Source organism: Physella acuta, unplaced genomic scaffold, assembly GCF_028476545.2.
Source record: "Physella acuta isolate Inbredline_101_S28 unplaced genomic scaffold, ASM2847654v3 ptg000522l, whole genome shotgun sequence".
Lineage (NCBI taxonomy): Eukaryota > Metazoa > Mollusca > Gastropoda > Physidae > Physella > Physella acuta.
In genome coordinates this window covers 146,911-166,193 of record NW_026732041.1, presented here as the reverse complement: position 1 = coordinate 166,193, position 19,283 = coordinate 146,911, and the positions used below count along the sequence as shown (strand labels likewise).

The 19,283-nt window shown below is 36.8% G+C and overlaps 1 protein-coding gene across 11 annotated transcripts in view; it reads right to left on the bottom strand.

Moving 5' to 3' along the window:
• The window catches only part of LOC131945075 (tensin-1), a 163,170-nt gene that overhangs the window by 18,878 nt on the left and 125,009 nt on the right, over nucleotides 1-19,283 (bottom strand). For 7 of the 11 annotated variants that reach the window (XM_059306047.1, XM_059306051.1, XM_059306048.1 and 4 more), the window contains 8 exons: nucleotides 12,481-12,549; nucleotides 11,621-11,728; nucleotides 10,342-10,554; nucleotides 8,870-9,468; nucleotides 7,255-7,569; nucleotides 6,431-6,916; nucleotides 5,831-6,035; nucleotides 4,476-4,753 (listed from right to left, as the gene is read on the bottom strand). In XM_059306047.1, coding sequence (XP_059162030.1) covers nucleotides 4,476-4,753; nucleotides 5,831-6,035; nucleotides 6,431-6,916; nucleotides 7,255-7,569; nucleotides 8,870-9,468; nucleotides 10,342-10,554; nucleotides 11,621-11,728; nucleotides 12,481-12,549 — 2,273 coding nt within the window. The remainder of the gene's footprint in view (nucleotides 1-4,475; nucleotides 4,754-5,830; nucleotides 6,036-6,430; nucleotides 6,917-7,254; nucleotides 7,570-8,869; nucleotides 9,469-10,341; nucleotides 10,555-11,620; nucleotides 11,729-12,480; nucleotides 12,550-19,283) is intronic. The other 4 variants (XM_059306049.1, XM_059306050.1, XM_059306054.1 and 1 more) reach the window with 3 other exon arrangements.

Below are 19,283 nucleotides of genomic sequence, written 5' to 3'. Positions count from 1 at the left end.
TTTGAGAACGTATATCGAGGCTACTTTATTTGAGAACGTATATCAAGGCTACTTTATTTGAGAACGTATATCGAGGCTATTTTATTTGAGAACGTATATCGAGGCTACTTTATTTGAGAACGTATATCAAGGCTACTTTATTTGAGAACGTATATCAAGGCTACTTTATTTGAGAACGTATATCGAGGCTACTTTATTTGAGAACGTATATCAAGGCTACTTTATTTGAGAACGTATATTAAGGCTACTTTATTTGAGAACGTATATCGAGGCTACTTTATTTGAGAACGTATATCAAGGCTACTTTATTTGAGAACGTATATCGAGGCTACTTTATTTGAGAACGTATATCAAGGCTACTTTATTTGAGAACGTATATCGAGGCTTACTTAAAAAAAAACCGTACACACTGACTGAAGTAAGTTTTAACTTGATACTATATTACAGAAATATTTTGGAACTTTTCATTTCCATTTAGACGTTACAAAGTTCATTTAGATATAGTCCCAAACGTATAAAACAGAAATAACAAAAGCTCCGCTTTGTAATGTGTTAGTAGGGGTTTACATAGCTTTACGTCTAAATGTTCGGTATAAAGACAAAATGTTTTACAAAAAAAAAAAAAAAAAAAAAAAAAAAAACAAACAAAAACAGACGATTCAGAATTGGAGCTTTAGATTGTAACATGGGTTATCAACTCTTTGATGAGATATTCAGGGCGAAGATCGATTCACTATTACTACATGAGTGTGTTTTGTGTCGTCTTAACGGGTCGCCGGCCCCCCCCCCCCCCACCTCCCACGTTAAAACACGTTTTGTTGATCGTTTGTTTACACGTATAAAAAAAAAACCGCCAAATGATTTTAATCCACCCAACATTGATTGGCCCAGCTGGCTAGACTACCACAGCGAGGTAGATAGATCTATCCCACACACACAGCACATTATTCATAAACACCTCTTCCACCCACCGATCCAAGTTATTAATAGTCCCGGCTGGTCACGTGACGCAATACAAACCGAGACTAGATCTGCTTGAATTAAGAAAAAAAATAAGTACACACTAGTGACTTGTGTAAACATGTGCCCCATTGATCAACTGAAAACTAAAGACACGCCTAATTTAATTCTCCGTGTAGCCGCCCTGCTTGTCTGTACTTTTATTTGTTTCGTAATTTACTTTATAGTTTCCTGGGTTCTTCAGCGATATCTTAAAATTTATACAATAAAAAGTTAGGATAGAGATTTAGAATCAATGTGCAAAACGTGCTTTTGCTAATATTTTTTGTACTCAAAATTAGATATGATTATTGACATATAGGCTATAGAACCGAATTATCGTAGAAAAAATGTCTAAATATGACTTTTCAAAATCACTGCTACAAAGCCAATATTATAAAGTTAGTTGAAAACCTGGCATTACATTTCAAAGCCCCCCCCCCCCTCCAACAAATGAGGTAGGCCCCCTCCCCCAGCAAATGAGGTAGCCCCCCCCAACAAATGAGGTAGGCCTACCACTCAGGGAACAAGAGAGCTAATGTACCATACACGGCGAGACGTGCATCATTATATTCTTGTCACTGACGATAAGATATATTAGCCACAGTAATGGCACAGGCTAGAACATCCGTTTATACACCCCCCCCCCCCCCCACACACACACAACTCAACGTTTATCATGACAAAACGAACGAAGCTTACTAACTGAGATCCCACTGAAAATAGTCAACAACGTCAACAACTCGAATATTTGGATACAGCGCAAAGCTTCTACAAACATTAGAAATAAAACTAGCTATAGAATTTAGATATATATCTACTTACTTTTGAAAAATGATAAATCCATTGCGAATTAACATAAAAAAACAACTTTCCTTTAAGAATCAAAATCACATTCTAAATACATATTTGTGTCGTTTTAGTTATTAATTTTAATTTTTACACATTCAAATTTTACGTGAAATAAAAATGCAACTGCAAAAATATAAACTGAGTTGTGTTCACGTAAATACTCCCCAATGCCACGAGCCAAAAGAGAGTAACAGGGATAATTGTGTGGCAGTGCACAGCTTATCTGGTAGTTTTACACGCCATGGTTTTGCCAGATTTTTTTCCAATGTAATTTTTCCCTCCCCCATGTAGCGGCAAGCATGAAAGAAGTGGGGTTGCATACGTCGTTGTATGAACAAGAAGGTAGAGATATGACCAAACGCGAGAAGTGTAATGTTTTACAGGGAGGGGCAAACCTCGCACCGTACGTGAGGGATTAGGGGAAAGGCAATCAACAAATTTAAAAAAAAAATCGTGAATAGGAAAAAGACGAAAATTTAATGACACATTTGTTTACCGAATAAATTAAATTTAAGAGATAGGAATAAAAAAAAAATAACTTGAAAAAAATAGTGCCTACATACACAGTAACACACGCTTATGTACAAACTATGTATGTATGCCTTTAGTTTTAATCGTCTTAAATATTTTACTTTTTAACGCACGGTTTTTATTCAGAAAAAAAAAGCTTCTACATCTAAAAATAGTTGACTTTCATATTTTGACACATATGCCTACCAGGCTTTGTGAATCATTTGAATAAACAGTAATATTGCGAATAAAAACTTTTCCGCGTGACCTACATTCCAGCGCTGAAAGCCAATCGCTCGACACAACAGTAAACAGAACAAGCTGACACCATGGAAATAATGGCGAGACGAGAGCACGGACACTAATAGCCCATTTGATAGACTTTCAAAAAACTTTGGGCAAATAACTTGTAAGATAAAACGTGCGGGACATTAAGATTCGTTATCGCCTCATTGAACACGTATCGCTAGAGTGAAATTGGGGGGGGGGGGGGGGGGGGGAAAGGTGAGGTGAGATGTGGCATAGGATCAAGTTTCGTGGACAGGAAATCATTTTTCATTTTTCTGTAATTTGTAAATGTAAATATGATTAGATCTATATAGGGTACAGGCAGTGTTTTCCCCCACTTTTTATTCTCCTTCGGGGAGGGGGGTGCACTTGAAATTTTCGGGGGACGGGACTAAACTTTCGGGGGGGGGGGGGGGAGGCGGACGCTGGTAACATATTCTATGTAAATTCTATTTGATTGGGGGGGGGGGGGGGGGGGAAGGGTTTAGTAGACATTCTTTAGGAGGAGGGGAGGGGCAAAAATGTGTAGGGTGTAATGCAATGGCTGTTTTTAGGGGAGAAATAAAAAAAAAGGCAGTTGTAAAATACTAAAATAAAAAAAATACAGGCAAAATGTTAAAAACTTAGAGTTAAGACTTTATGATTGATCACAACGAATGATAAGAAAATGTGTTTCGTTATTTAGTTAGGCCATAGTTTATAAAGGGACAATGTGTTTAGTTACTGGAGTATTATATAGACCTCTTGTGTGTGAACAGTGCCACTAAAAGAATGAGTGACTTTAAAGTTGATAAAAAAAAAAAATTAGCTAGATCTAGATCTATGTCCTGATAAAATAAACTACTGGACAAAAATCTCTAGTCCATTTGTGCATGAAGAAGGCATAAATATCCTTAATTTTAATTTTCTTTTCTGAACACAGTTTAATAAAACTAAAAATCATGCTGTAGATCTATGCTTATTGGGGTAATCCATAAATGACGTCACACTCGTAGGGGGGAGGGGGGGGGGGGGTCCGTAATTTTGTGACGATGTGTGATGAGGGGGAGGGGAGGGGGGGGGGGTCAGATGTTGCAACGTCACATTTTTGCATTATAAAAAAGCAATGTTAGAAAACGAATTTTAGAAGTTATTTCGCGTTTTAGATAAATGTTTTAAAAAAATTCAACTGCAATTTTGAGGGGGGGTTGTAGGTTGAGGTGTGACGTCATTTTAGGGGGGGGGGTGTCTGGCTTTTTGTGACGAAGTGTGACGGAGGGGAGGGGGGAGGTAAAAATCGTCAAAAAAAGCGTGACGTCATTTATGGATGACCCCATTGTTAATTTTTGAACATAAAGTTTTAAAAATGCTTTCTGGGGTAATTGCAAATTAAAATGTCAAACATGCACTGCATTACTCAAAAACATATTTTTCATTTAAAAAAAATAAAAATAAAAACACAGAAAAAAAAAGACAAATAAGGGAGACAATCAAGCATAAACTAAATTTCAAAATTATAACAGAGTATAGGTTCCTGCTTTACAATATTTTTGTGAAAAACACTTAAAAAATTGAAATTAGTGTGAAATTTAAAACTTTTATTTTCTATTTAAAATTTGTAAACAAGAACCTATCTCTTCAAGAAAATTACCCAGTCTATTCAAGGTTGTTTAATATAGATTGATACATGTCTACTAGATAAAATTATATCAGTGCTTAAAAGAATATTTGAATAATAAATAAAAATATTTTTTGCCACCTGAAATATTGTTAAGATAGTTACAATAGATTCTGGGTAAAATTCTTCGAAACCAAAACAAAAAATAAAAGCCAACTAAAGTACATACATAAACATTATCCCAAATGGGAGGTGAGGCACTGCGGTTAGTGTGCATGCTTTTCTCGGCATGGTGCAACTCCGAATCGTGTGTACTCACACTCTCCTGGTAGGTGTGGAACTGCTGGGAGTGGTGCTGCACCGTCTCCTCAATCACCTGCGGCTGGCGCGGCAGGGTCGCGTACTGCTGCGACGACTTGGAGGCCTTGATGGACTGCGAGGCAGCCTCAAGGTTTTTCTCAAGCTCATCCAGGCGTGTGGAGGAGTCTGTCTTGTCTTTATTTAGATCTGAAATAATTTAAAGAAAGTGTAACTGTCTAGTCTTTATTAAGATCTGAAATAATTTAAAGAAAATATAACTGTCTTGTCTTTATTTAGATCTAGAATAATTTAAAGAAAATATAACTGTCTTGTCTTTATTTAGATCTAAAATAATTTAAAGAAAATGTAACTGTCTTGTCTTTATTTAGATCTAGAATAATTTAAAGAAATTGTAACTGTCTTGTCTTTATTTAGATCTAGAATAATTTAAAGAAAATGTAGGCCTAACTGTCTTGTCTTTATTTAGATCTAGAATAATTTAAAGAAAATGTAACTGTCTTGTCTTTATTTAGATCTGAAATAATTTAAAGAAAATGTAACTGCCTTGTCTTTATTTAGATCTAGAATAATTTAAAGAAAATGTAACTGCCTTGTCTTTATTTAGATCTAAAATAATAAAAAAAAATATATAACTATCTTGTCTCTATTTAGATCTAAAATAATTTAAAGAAAATATAACTCTCTTGTCTTTGATCTAAAATAAATTATTTTAAGAAGATGTAATGATCTATAATTTTTAAATAAATCATTTTTAAAAATGTAACTGTTTAGTCTTTATTTAGATCTAAAATAAATATTTTGTTAAATGTACTAGTCTGTCAAATGAAAGTATATTCAAGTACAAATCAAGGCTTTTTTAAAAATATGTAGTGTCGACATAAAACAGCATAAAATTACGAATGTAAAATTAGATCTAAAATAAAAGAATTTTTGAAAATATAAAACAGCCCTTAAGTGAAGGTATACTATTAAAAAAATCCTTGTGCTTTTTTAAAAAACTAAGTAAATCACCCACAACATACAAAAAGTGGATGTAACATCATGATGAAAAAAGATTCGAAAATATTTAACAGCCTAAAGTGTATTAATTTTTTAAATAAAATTAAATGAATAAAAAAATCAATTTATATGACTCAAAAGTATGAAAAAAGGTTTAAATTGCCACCATCTCATCTAATAAGCAATTTTTTACAGTAACGAAGTACAATTAAATTAGATAACAGTTGTTTGTTATTTGCATTAAAAAAGAAAAAAAGAACGGACCTGTTCTGTGGACAAATACTTCCGTGATGTAGTGGTGATTGATCTGGGTTGGTGGCTGCTGTGGTGGTGGTTGTTGTGGTGGTGGTGCTTGCTGTTGCTGAACCCTCATGGCACGGTTCATCTCCTCCTGTCTTTCACGCTGTCTCTCTTCCCTCTGTCTGTCTATAGTTCTGTACGTAGTGTATGTTGTTGTGCTGATGGGACCCTGAGGGGGGGGGGGGGGGGAGAAATAAAAAGTTGAAACTATTAATACACAAAATAAATAAAAAATGTGACAGAAACCTATATATATATATATATATGTGTGTGAGTAACATTGCTTTTTGTAGTTTAAAAATATGATTTTTAAACAAAATTACATGTAAAAAAAATGTGTCGGTAAACTTATTACCTATCTTGAAAAGTGTTGATAACTTTGTGAAGTTACTAAGGTTGAAATGTGTGGGCAAATTTATGAAGTTACTAATGTTGAATAATGTTGAAACATGTGACATTTGTGCAATAACCAGTGTTGAAACATGTTGATAAAATTGTGCTGTCACCAGTGTTGAAACATGTTGATAAAGTTATGCAGTTACCAATTTTAAAATGTAAACCTACCACAGGTGAGATGGCCCGGGGAGAGTGTGGAGGTGTGCTCTGGTTCGAGCCGTACGACCTCGGCAATATGTGCTCAACCTCACGGTTCCTGTCGTACAGTGTGTCACTCTGCTGTCTCTGCAGCGGCTTCTGCTGCTGCTGATTCACCGTCTGCTGTTGCCAGTTGCTGCTGCTGCTGTTCGACCTGGTGCGCATGTACTCTTTACTGCTGGTGCGCGCCGGCACAGGGGCTGGTGCGGGGGCGGGCTGGACAGATCTCTGCATAGTTGGGGAGGGTGGGGGTTTGTTGGATCTTTTGTCACCGTAGCTACGGGACTCCATGTAGGAGGAGGTGCTATAGGAGGTGTTGTAGTGCTGGTCCTGGGGCCACGGTGCATCCACGGCCGAGGTGCTGGCGGATCTTTGGGGTGCATAGGTCTGTGTGACCCGCTCTGGAGATAGCGGCCCATTGTGGAGAGCTTGCCTGTTGTAAGAGTCCATAATAGCCTACAAGAAATTAAAAGAATTTTTAATGATTTTGTCAATATATAAAAATGAAGCTAGCAAAGAGAAAATGAATTTAATAAAAAAACAAGTAAAAAAAAAACTGATAGCAGAAATATTCTCCTCCTATAAGAAAACAAGAACTCATGCTTTTAGATATCTCACTAAGGCAGATCTAAGTTTTTATTTTTCTAGCATTTGTTTTGTTAAATTCTACTAAAAAAAAATCCAGGTTTTTAATACTAAGTTAAATAAACAAAGCTTTTATAAAGGCCAATATAAGCAGTACAAGAATTAGAAAGCAAACTAAATCCACGCTGCATGCTGTCAAACCCACATACCCTTTCTTCCTCTTCGCTCTGCGTACGGCGGGTGTAATATTTATTCTGTGCAAATCTCAATTCATTTACTAGTTTCTTTTCTTGCTCAGTTCTTCCAGAAGAGTCACGCCCTTCTTTGAAGTTTTTCAACTTCTGCTGTTGCTGGGCTAGCCACGAGTTTGTATCCCCGTCCAGGGAGTTGTAGGAATATGAAGGTGAGGACGTGTCCAGTTTTTGTTCGTACTCTGTGCGGTAAGAGACGTTGGAGGAGGGGGTCGACTGCACCCCTTGCATGACAGGGGACCTGAACACGTCATGTTCGATAACCTCTGCTCTCTGGATGAAAGACAGATGGAAAAATGGGTGTGAGTGGTAACCTTCTATGGCAAGACATGCAGGAGATTTGGTGTCTCTTCAGGTGCAGTCAACTTCCAAAATTAAAAGAATGAAATTTTTCGCTTCAACTTTTTTTTTATACAGCCAAATCCCATTTGAAAAAAAAATAATGGAAATTTCGCTGGAGAGTTTTCCTACTTAATTTCAAAATTGACTTTATTTTCCAGTAATTTAAAAAAAAAAAAACAACGTCGCAGCATATCAGGAGAAATGGCTCAGGTAATTTAAAGTCAGCATCCACAGTGGCAAGTCATTTGGACTGGGACGTATCGACATGCTTGACTGACTACACCATTACAACATCAACACCAAACATTTGACTAAGTTACTTATAAGAGGAGCCAGATTTCTCTTCAGATTTTATAACTGTGCTTTAGAACTTTAAATAAATGTAAGCATATATTTATGTATAAATATAATTAAAGTATAATATTATATGACAATTAAACATTTTTTTAAACAAGCAAAATCTTGAATTGATTAGAATTGTAATGTTTAATTACATTGCTATACTTAATTATTCTTAGCAAGATTAATTATATGTAAGCATTTAAAAATTGGCTGTTATCTAAATTGATCTATTTACACTAAGCTCTCAAGGGGAAGCAACTTCTTTAGTTCTTTTCCTAACTTGATTTTCAGTTCAAATCCAGGTGTATCAAGTTGATGTGAAATGTTTACATTTAATTTATTCACATTTTAAAAAAAAAAACATCAGTTTGTTTTAGTGATGTGTCAATCAGTTTCAACTCTAAACTTGAAAATGTCTATCCTGCTGTACTTGGTAGTTTCCTTTCTTAATGGAGTTTTTTGGCTTCTATCTCAGCTTGGTCTGTAGGCCTTAGTGAAGTAATTCTTTCTTGGTTTATTCTGTTAGGCCTCATAACGCATTACTTTCTGGGCTTTGTCAACTTTGCATCATCAGGTATTACTTTTTGGGCTTCATCTGTTGGTGGGCTTCATATGTTGGTGGGCTTCATATGTTGGTGGGCTTCATACGGCTTTACTTTCCTGGCTTGTCTAACAAATCAAACTTTCTTTAGTATTTTTGCCAGGATATTTCCGGAATAAATCTGATGTTAAAACTGAACGGAAATTTCCTTAGGGTACCGTATAAACCTAACTGCCAGTAATATGTAAATACATAATTTTTAGTATTGATGTTAGTGACGTATGCAGCATAGTGATAATAACATACAGACATGACGTAAAGCAGACATGTATGTGTCTGTGTCCTTACCTGTGACGAGGACTGCTGGGAGATTCCTGATGTGTAAGAAAAGGCATTGGTGGGGACACCCTTGGGGTGGTACTGGCTGGGCGGGGGCGGCCGCGTGGGACTCGTGTCCAGCATCTGTGTCGGGTCAGCTGCGATGGTGTAGTGATCCTTGACCTCACCTTGACCCGGGACCTTGTACGAGACCTCAGCGCGCTGTATCAGCACGCGGTCAGGGTTCCGGTGCGCATCCGTGCTGGAGTACGACGTGAAAGTCCGCGTGGTGGTGGTGACAGTTTTTGCGGCGCTCATGGTTGGGCTCGTGGCGACGTTGCCACCGCTGGGGGACAGCGGCGCCTGAGACTCAACTGCCGACTGGAAAGATTTGGGTGAGCGCTGGGTCGGAGAGACGAAGGTTTGATCGCTCAGCAGGTCGCTCAACAGCTCGTCAAGCTGCGTGCGCTCCTCTAGCGTCTGAGCCGGTTTCCTGGTGAGTGTGGTTTGGCTGCTTTGGTAGGGCGGGCTGATGATCTCAGGACTGCTGATGTTGTTGTTAATGTTGTTGGAGGTGGTGGCAGAGGAAGTGTAATGGGAGTTGAAGCTTGTATTGTGCCCTGCGTACCCTGGTTCATAAAAAATGCAAACCAAATTAAATTACGAAATGGTACTGAAATTTTGCAGTAACTATAGTAAACATACATTTTATAAGAATATGATTTTATAATAATTTAACTTTAACTATAAAAAAAAATAGTGTTGAGAAAAAAATAAGCATAGCATTTAGCAGATTAGAAAACAAATCTGTATCCAGCATGAAATTTCAGTAGAGAAAATGACTGATATGACCGTACTATTTTTTTGCTAATTACTTTATTAAAATATTATAAGTAAAATATTTTAAGGCATGGAAAACCATGTTATTTTAAAGAATGACAGCTTTAATAATAAGTTTAGTATTTTAGGCACAGTAAACCACTAGTCTCAAAAAAATTAGTCCATAGTAGTATTTCAAATGTGCAAATGGAAGCCTTAATCAAGGTTGTATTGGATTAATCAAAATCATGTTTTAATCAAATTTTTTTAGAAAAAATTTTGATATAATAGAAATATAACATTATGACTCTAAATGAAACATTTTTTAAGGAAAAATTAAAAGAATCTTAAGATTTTAGAAAGTTGAAAATCAAACATGCAATTCTATATTTTGCCAAGAAATGAGAAAACTTATTACAATTAAAGAACAGATATAGAAAAATAGTATTTTCATGTCTAGAAATTTAATTAATTAGAAATTTTTTTTTTGAAGCTAAAGAGAATAAAGACTATAAAAGTTAGGTTTTGCTATATTGACTAAACTATTACTACTAGTAGGTGTTAAAATTCTATTTCACTAGAAGCGGTTTATCAGCAAAAAGGTATTTTATCTAGCGGTTGTAAATCTGATCTCAGCTATGACTAACTCCTTAACTAGGGACACCAATGTCAGCTTGACTAACCAGAATCTAAACTAGAGGATATTGAGCCATTGATTAAATGAGGGGGGCCGTGGTGTGATGGCGCTGCAGCTGGCGGAGACTGTGGGCCCCTCTTTGTGACAGTGGCGTACAGGCTTCCGTCTGGCGCCTTGTTGTGGTCCACACCTCGCTGGTTGGAAACTTGGGATTTGGTCACTTGGGAAGATGAAATTCCGTTTTCATTGAAATCCACAGCTGAAATAGGGATTGAGGGAGAGTAGAATACAGGCAGGAATTGGTCGTTACACCTGTAGAGACATAGCTGCTTTTCTTGTTACCTGGCCATAGGACACATTTACATCTGAGTTCTCAGGGCCAACATTATTTTGTGTTTTGTTTTTGTAAGAAAATATGAAGCATTGTTTAAGAGATTGAAAAATCAAAGCTGTCTAATATCTACAAGCAAAGTAACTATAGACAGAAAATACCTTTTGGGAATTTGATTTTTATATTTAAAAATAATTCTTTAAAAACATTAATTAAAAAAAGCCAGAAATTTAATTCAAAATGGATTTTTGAAAAATCAGTTACTGTTTAAAACAAATGACAGTTCCTTTATGCAATTTTAATCTTAAATTAGTATTGTTTTTCTCCATTTTAACTGCAAGAAAATGATTTGTAAATTATTTAGTACACATGATAAAGCCACACTATTATTGGAATAAAATAAAACTTAATGTCAAAAGCAGAAATGTGAAAGCAGGTATAAGATGAAAATACACAGAATTAACTGAAGTTGAAATATAAAAAACTGTAAAAGGACATTATTACTGTTAAGCCTGAAACACATAGAAATTATCTTTTTCCAGGGGATAGAGGTTTGGTTAGTTAACATTATTTGTAAATACTGAATAAGAGTATCAAAACATTAGTAGCTCCTGTTTCAGGCTTAAGCAAATGTTTTCAAATGTTATAAAAATCTCTACTCCATACTAACACCATATCTAAGCAGGAGAAAAAAATTGTCACAATCATTTCACATTTGCTATATTCATTTTTGCTTGTTTTTTGTCATTTAGACAACTGTTGTAGATCAAGTGTATGTGTTTCAGAATTTAAACAATTAAAAATGTTTTCTAATTGTTTTCTGATTTATGTCACAATTTACAAAACAATGTGTGAATTATTCATTTTGACTACAATCCCGAATTCCCAAAAAAATTAATTTCAGAAAATTGTGAATTGAATGACAAATTGATTGAATTAATTAGTCGGACACCTGCCCAGCAGCCCATGCAACCTTGGTTGTACGTTGACTTACCATCTATGGACTCCAAGACACGATGAAAGTTTTCGTAAGAATCTGAGCGTGCCAAAGTTTCCTCATTATCATCTACTGGAACCGTGACATCAGACTTGAAGCCTGACACTAAAAAAACATCAACATATAAACCTCACTAGAAAAATATAAACCTCACTAGAAAAACATCAACATTTAAACTTGACTACAACAACATCAACATTTAAACTTGACTACAACAACATCAACATTTAAACTTGACTAGAACAACATCAACATTTAAACTTGACTAGAACAACATCAACATATTAACCTCACTAGAAAAACATCAAAATTTAAGCCTGACACTAGGAAATAACAACATTTAAACCTTACACTCAAAAAACATCAACATTTAAACCTGACTCTAGAACAACATCACATTTAACCACAACAATAGATAAACAACAGCTTGATTGTGTAATAGTTTATTAAATATTGTAAATTATATTGCTATCCACACTAAGCTAAACATTCTATGTTGCTAGTGTTAGCAATGAAATATTTCTATTTTGCTTCAGATAACAATATAAGACAAGGAAAGAAAGTGATGCCAAAATATTCTTGTAAAGTGAAAAGCTGGATCATTGGTATTGCTACTTTAGTATATTCTATTTAAATACCATACCATGATGGTAGAGTAGTAGAATATTGGTATTGCTACTTTAGTATATTCTATTTAAATACCATGGATGATGGTAGAAGAGGAGATCATTGGTGTGGTGTAAGCCTTCCTTATTGTATAGTGTTTATTCATTTTGTGTTTAGTGCCCTACAACCCCACCCCCCCCCCCCCCCCCCCCTTAAATTTCTATATGGTGTTTTTAAATGTCAACTCCTACCTGAGACTAAAACATCAGAACTTGGACCAAACACAAACTCTACTTTGCCATTATCTGGGAATCTTGGATCTGAAAATAAAATAATTAAAATTAATTCGCTTGAATAAACGGGGAGGTAATTAGGGAACTGCTCTGAAAGACATTAAATAAGATTTTAAAAACCCAGTCACTTCCCCTTAGCTGTAAACAAATTTAGAAAGAAAGTGCTTTGGTTGCAAGAAATAAAAAGCAATCCACATGAAGATAACTGCTTCTACCGCTTCCAGTAATGCATCTATCTAGTAAACAATGTTTATATATCAAGTAATTTTTTTTGCACTCGATTCTACAGCGGAATCAAAGCGAAATTCTAACATTGGTTGGTTACGAGATAACAAAATAACACAAGACAGCATCATGTAGGTAAAGTTCATTTGTACATGACGAGTTAATGACTTTTTTTTATGCAACACTGAATGATTGGGTCACTGCCAGATAGACAAGGTGGTGTGTGCCAGGTACAACCAGCTGAATGGGGAAATAGAGTGTCTATGCCAGATATATGATTGTGCAGGGTATGTGTGCTGGTATGATGTTTTGTTCAGTATTTCAACTAGCATTGGAATACCTTAAGAAAAGAGGCAGCTAAAGAAAAACCCTGGAGATTAAACTTGAACGCAAGAAGATGGTTTACAAATGGGGGTAGTTGGAAAAACTAGCTAGGACTTTGTTGTGTGGGAGGGTCTTGTGGGCGGCCTATGTCCTAGTGGGACGAAAGGACTATGTCCTAGTGGTCAGATGAAGGTCCTAGTGGGACAATATGACTATGTTCTAGTGGTCAGATGAAGGTCCTAGTGGTCAGATGAAGGTCCTAGTGGTCAGATGAAGGTCCTAGTGGTCAGATGAAGGTCCTAGTGGTCAGATGAATGTCCTAGTGGTCAGATGAAGGTCCTAGTGGGACAACAAACCTATGTCCTAGTGGTCAGATCAATGTCCTAATGGGACATCAGGCTAACTACCTACCACCTTAGCAAATACTCCAGCAAGTAACAACTATTAATAGAAAGATGGACTAGAATTACAACGTAGCCTACTCGTAAATACAACATACTGCTAGTCAGTGTTTCTTCCAGAATTTTTTCTCCGGGGGGGGGGGGGGGCTGGAAGGAACTTGTGCGAGTTTAGACCAACAGATACATACAATGTATGGTGCAAGCAGAAGCATATCTAGTCTGTGGGTTACATAAACTTAGTCATATGGGAAATGTACTACTAGGTCTAAATGTGCATCAATTATATTTATACCAAAAGAGGCACAAGTAGATCAAGTGTTTTCAACAGGGGACGTAACAAAATTCAGCTGTAACTTGATGTAACAGTTTGATAGTAGTGAGAGGGTTAAACAGGATTAATGCTTGGCTTGTTAGGCTGAGCTTTTGATGTGACAATTTCAAAGGCATAGAGATCACAGGCGTAACAGGGTTAACTGGTTTAGACGTCAGAAGGGACTGGGAGGGGGGGGGGGGGGAAAGGGGACTATTAGTGATGTCAGAAAATTGGGTTGAGTGGAGGGGTGGGGAAGGGGGGGGGGGGCTAAATAGGTGTGATGTCAGGAGGGAAGATAGAATGTATGATTTACGTTGACCTCCTTACATAATCTCATTACATAATCTTAAAACCCCTCGCCAAAACAGGTTTTGTACTATATGTTTTTTTAGCGTGCCAGTCAAGTTGGGAAAGATAACTCTGGCGTGGGTGAAGATTGAAAATAAATACCTGAATATAATGGATTGGATGTTGTGTGGTTTTTTTTTTACGTCATAGGCATACAATTACCAGTCCCGTGAGTGCTTTAATAGAGAACGCGTTTTAAAAAAAATGTATTTGAACTTTTCCAGTAAACGCTAAAAATTTCACGCAAAACATTTTTATCACCTGTTTAAATACCCAAGCCATCTTTACCAAGTATTAAATCGTGTTTTAAAATAATCCATTAAGAAAGAGAAAAAATACAACGAAAGCTGAATTTAACAGAGAAATTACAGGACCTATGTTTATAGACAGTATATTTTATAGAAGTTGGGATTTGTTACATAATGATCAGCCTACATTAAACTCAAGAATCCTCAGTGGCGTTTGGAAAGCAGTGGTTATGGGGTAGGGGAGGGTGGGGTGGGGGTGTTTGAAAATAAAATCCATTCAATGGCCTACATATTTGATTCCCCCAACACTATCTGTCCGTGCATCTGTTCCTGTGTGTGTGTGTGTGTGTGTGCGCGCTCGTGCGTTGTTACTCTTGCATGTGTCATTCTGTGTGAGTCAAGCATGATGTGTGTCTGTCATGTATGACAAACACGATGAGTAGTGCCAATGATGCATACATCAACTTCAACAGTCATCAGCTACAACAGCACGCATAGATATATAAATCAAATTCTAGATTTTAAAATATATTAAAAACAACTGTAAAAATGCGAATTTAAAATGTAATTTACAGATACGAAATAAAGACACGCAATTCGCAACTGCGTTGCTTTTAAAACAACCCAATGGTTATTTAGGCTCGTGAAACGCGAATCGAAATGTAGCCTACGCATTTATTACTTTTAGGTTTTCCCGATTTGACCCACTACTTACCTCCCCTAGGTTTAAAAAAAGTGCTTACACTACAGCTCACATACCTAGCAACTCGACCACCTAACACCAGTGTATGATATAGGCTAAAGCGAGACACATATTTATTAACTTAACAAATCTAAGGTTTATGCAAAAAAATAAAAATAGAAATCTTATCTAAATGCTGATTTGAAAAAACAACAACGATTTATCACTGGACTGCTCCAAATACAGTAATTCTATTCTAAATATAAATACAATAGGGAATATTGTGCACATGTAATCTTTAAAATACACACAAGACATTTACGTGTAACTTTGTGATAAATGGACGGGTATAGTGCTGACCAAATAAATACTTCATTCGCTGAAACTTTACAACTGCGTTAAAAAAAAGGACTGAACATTTAATTCTTTACGGTTTTTTGTTTTCTTTTTAAATACTGCTTCATACGTAGCCGCTAATTCATCAAGACAACGTTATTTTGTTAGCATTATCTGTAGTTAAGGTATTAACAGCCTATAATTTAAAAAAAAAAGGCAGCTGAACACTTAAACAGATTGAGCACCTACGTGCTAAAAATTCTTTTAGTTGAAGTTTTAAGGGAAACAACCCATATACATAAAAATCAAGGGAAGCAATCAACTGCCAAGGTTTAGGACGAAGTAAACAAGTTCATCCTAGGCTCTCCCCCTCCAGAAATAGGCCTGGCTGCCACAACAGTTTCACCCCCTCCTCCTTCCCCAAAACAGTGCTCAGATTCTTTTTACTTAGCACGCAGGTAGAATTTATTTTAGGTTATGAAGGTAAGGCACGCGTTTAGCGGGCTCGCAAGCACGGGGAAAATGATAACGTAAAAAACTGGTGAGAGAAAGATGAAAGTTGAGCCAATACCTACAACACAGGCTGCGGATAACACGCCACCTAGCGAGTGCACCAGACAACACAACAGATTTATTAGGATGGGAGAATGAAATAAAATAAATACCTGAATAATGGAGGAAAAAATAAAAAATAAATAAATCTCGAGTTATCTGTTCTTTGTGAATAAATATCAGAGGGGTTGTGGGCGCTATCTTCATTAAAATATTTAGCATTAGAGTCAAGCTAAATTAAATCTGCGCTAACTTCATCAAAAAGAGCTCCCATAAAACATTAAGCAACCGTCCGACACACGTATGATGGAGGGAGGAGGGGGGGGGGGGAGAAAGAGAGTGTCATACAAAATGCCAAACTTTTTTTTTTATTGATGAAGTGAAGGCTGTTTATGTCAATCAGCTGTTTACTTGCGTGTGTGTTAAATTTGAAATTGTGGTTTAAAGATGAGAATTTTCTTCTCCACAATGTGTAAATCAGCTATTTTAGTGTAAAATTGTTTTTAAGGAGGGATGATCCGTTAAGCACTGGCAAATCAACACGCTGTGAAATAAATGAACTATGCGATCTTCGATAAAGTTATTTTAAAGGGAGACTTGTAAATCATGCCACTTGAAAATTAGGTACATATTACCCCACACTCACACATATTTAGCACTGCAGCAAAAACAAAATGTTTATAGTGGACGGGTTAGTCAATTTGTCCGTTGATGGGTTAGTCAGTGCGTTAATTGATGGGTTATTTTATGTCAGTTGATTAGTTAGTCGGTGTGGGGAGGCGGTAACGCTTATGGTTGCTAAACCACAAATCCTGAGTTCGAACTCCAGGCAGATGAGGCTCGATAGCTGGGGACAGCAACCCACCTAGCCAAAAAGAAAAGCAGGCTTAAATCGAAGTCAATATAAGGTGCACATCATGTTGACACGAAATACTTGACTGTGTTGGAGGAAACACTAACAGTTAAGAACGTAGAAGGAAAATAAAGATTAGTTAGTAAAAAAATGCAATAGTAATCTACTAATCGATCACAGCGCTAGAACTGTTCATTTGACAAAAAAAAAATGATTATGTGACAAGAATGTATTCACATTGTTATAGAAACTGAACGCAAAAATCTAGCATTATCGACAGTGCAATAGTAGAAAATGGCAACATGGTAAAGAAATGTCAGTTTAACTGGAAAATGACCATATGACGAGAATCTTGCCATATAACAAGAAACTGGCCATATAACAAGAAACTGGCATTATAACACAACATAGAAAAAGCTTCCATGTTGTAAACTCCCTCTAGATTTCTCTCTAAAAATGCTCCGCTTACGTCATCCGCATTAAACCCTGGCCCCCATTTTCTCTAATTGGCCAACCCCTGACATTTGGCTGTGTAGCACGCGACGCTAACTGGGCCACGGGACTTGGCCCGTAGTCACCAGTAGGCCGGCCACATTTGGGGGGGAGGGGTGGGGGCTCAATCTGTGCATGGGTAAACATACAGTTGTGTAGCGCATGCCTAGGTGAGTACATCGGTTTCAGTGAAACGAAGGGGGGAGGCGAAAGGTAAAGGAAAATATTTAAGTCTTAATTAATTAATGCCAAAGCCGCTAATAAGATGGGTGTTTTTACAATTAAAGAACATGAAACTTTATTTTCCGACAGTAAGCTAGAATACATTACAGCCTACCTACCCCTCTACAGCTAAACCATTACGCAGCAGACAGGTGAACAACTTAATTCGGATTCGAAACTTAATATATAAATAACATACCCACATTGTGTAAATACGAAACTAAACTAACATGCAACTGCGTAAAAAAAGTTCTTTTGAAACTGCATTAATTAAGATAAAGTAGAGTTAGTTTTCTGTAAAATCGGCATATACGGTGTGGTTAGTTATAGGTCAAGTCGCCTTTGCATTCCGTTAAAGTGAGTCAGGCACACATCAGAGCTGGTTGGACTCAAGGACATCCTTCGTACTAGAGTTCGTGATCCGAACTCGAGACATTAAGGTCAGCAGTCGTGTGTACTACCTCCCGACCACGCCTTAACATTAGAAACTAGTGCGAGTCTTTAAAACAGGCAAAACAAAACAAATGAACGCAAACACCGTGAGCAGATATGAAACAATCCGGTTAATGAATCAACATGCAGCATGCAACCCCCACCACCCCCACCCACATGACGAATGTAGAGTCATAGGGTGGTCAGGGACGAAAACCTCTTTTGGTGTGAGCCCAAAACAAACTTCAGAATCATTATGATACGTCATACATTAACAAGGGAGCAGAACTCTATCAGGATACAGCGTGAAATTAGGGCAAGTTATTTTACAAGGGGATAACTCTAAAAGTTGCTTCCCTTTAAATCTCAATTCAACAATTTAAAATTTATGATCGTACCCATATTTAACTATTAGCTATCAAGCGAGTCCGTATGACAATTGATCTGATTATATGACTTGAATACATGACCTAAGGTGCGATATTTTCTTAATACGATACTTCTCAGTTATGGGTACACAGCGGTAATTACGTGTTATTAGCTTAATATATATACTTGCAATATATACTGACCAACATAACCTAACCATTACCCAATACAGAGACAACCATTATAAATGTCCACATTATTTAAATAGCCAGAGATTCCCCATTCTTCCGATGGCTGATTAAAAAAAAGTCTCAAAATTTATCGTCTTTTCCTTTCTCCATTGTAGTGTTGATGGTTACTCCTAGGCTATTGACTCCAATTTAAGATAGTCTTCAAAGAAAAAATTCTCTACAAGAGAGGTTTATCCATAATAGACACAAATAGAACACGCTATTTTCATTTAGACAAAGACCTATTTTTTAATTTTATTTTGCTGTTAAAATTACAAAGACACGGGTCTGAAACGTTTTTGCATAGACTTCAATACAGGTTTCCCAGTGGTCTTCAAGGTACTGGAGTGGTGCAGATACCACATCCGTTTCCTGGAGAAGCGAAGTGAAGCTCTCTTGAATGTCGAGCCTGAGTTTCTCTTAAAGAGTCTTTGGATCGTTGGTGAGGTGAGTCATGATATATGAGAGATCCCATTCGAACCCATGGGACAAGTGAAGTAGAGTTCACCTGTTTCTCGTCCTCGGCCTATGAAGGGAAGGTGTGGACAGCACAATGGTCAGCTGCCTTTACTTTCCCTAACGAGAGATAGGTACCCATTACAGCTGGATTGAATAACGGACTCGAACTCGAGACTTTCGGGTTAGCAATAGTATACTCTATCGTTCAACCACGTCGTCCCATGCCATTTAAGAAGTGGGTTGCAATATTTGAGTGGATCAGTGCTAAATCATAT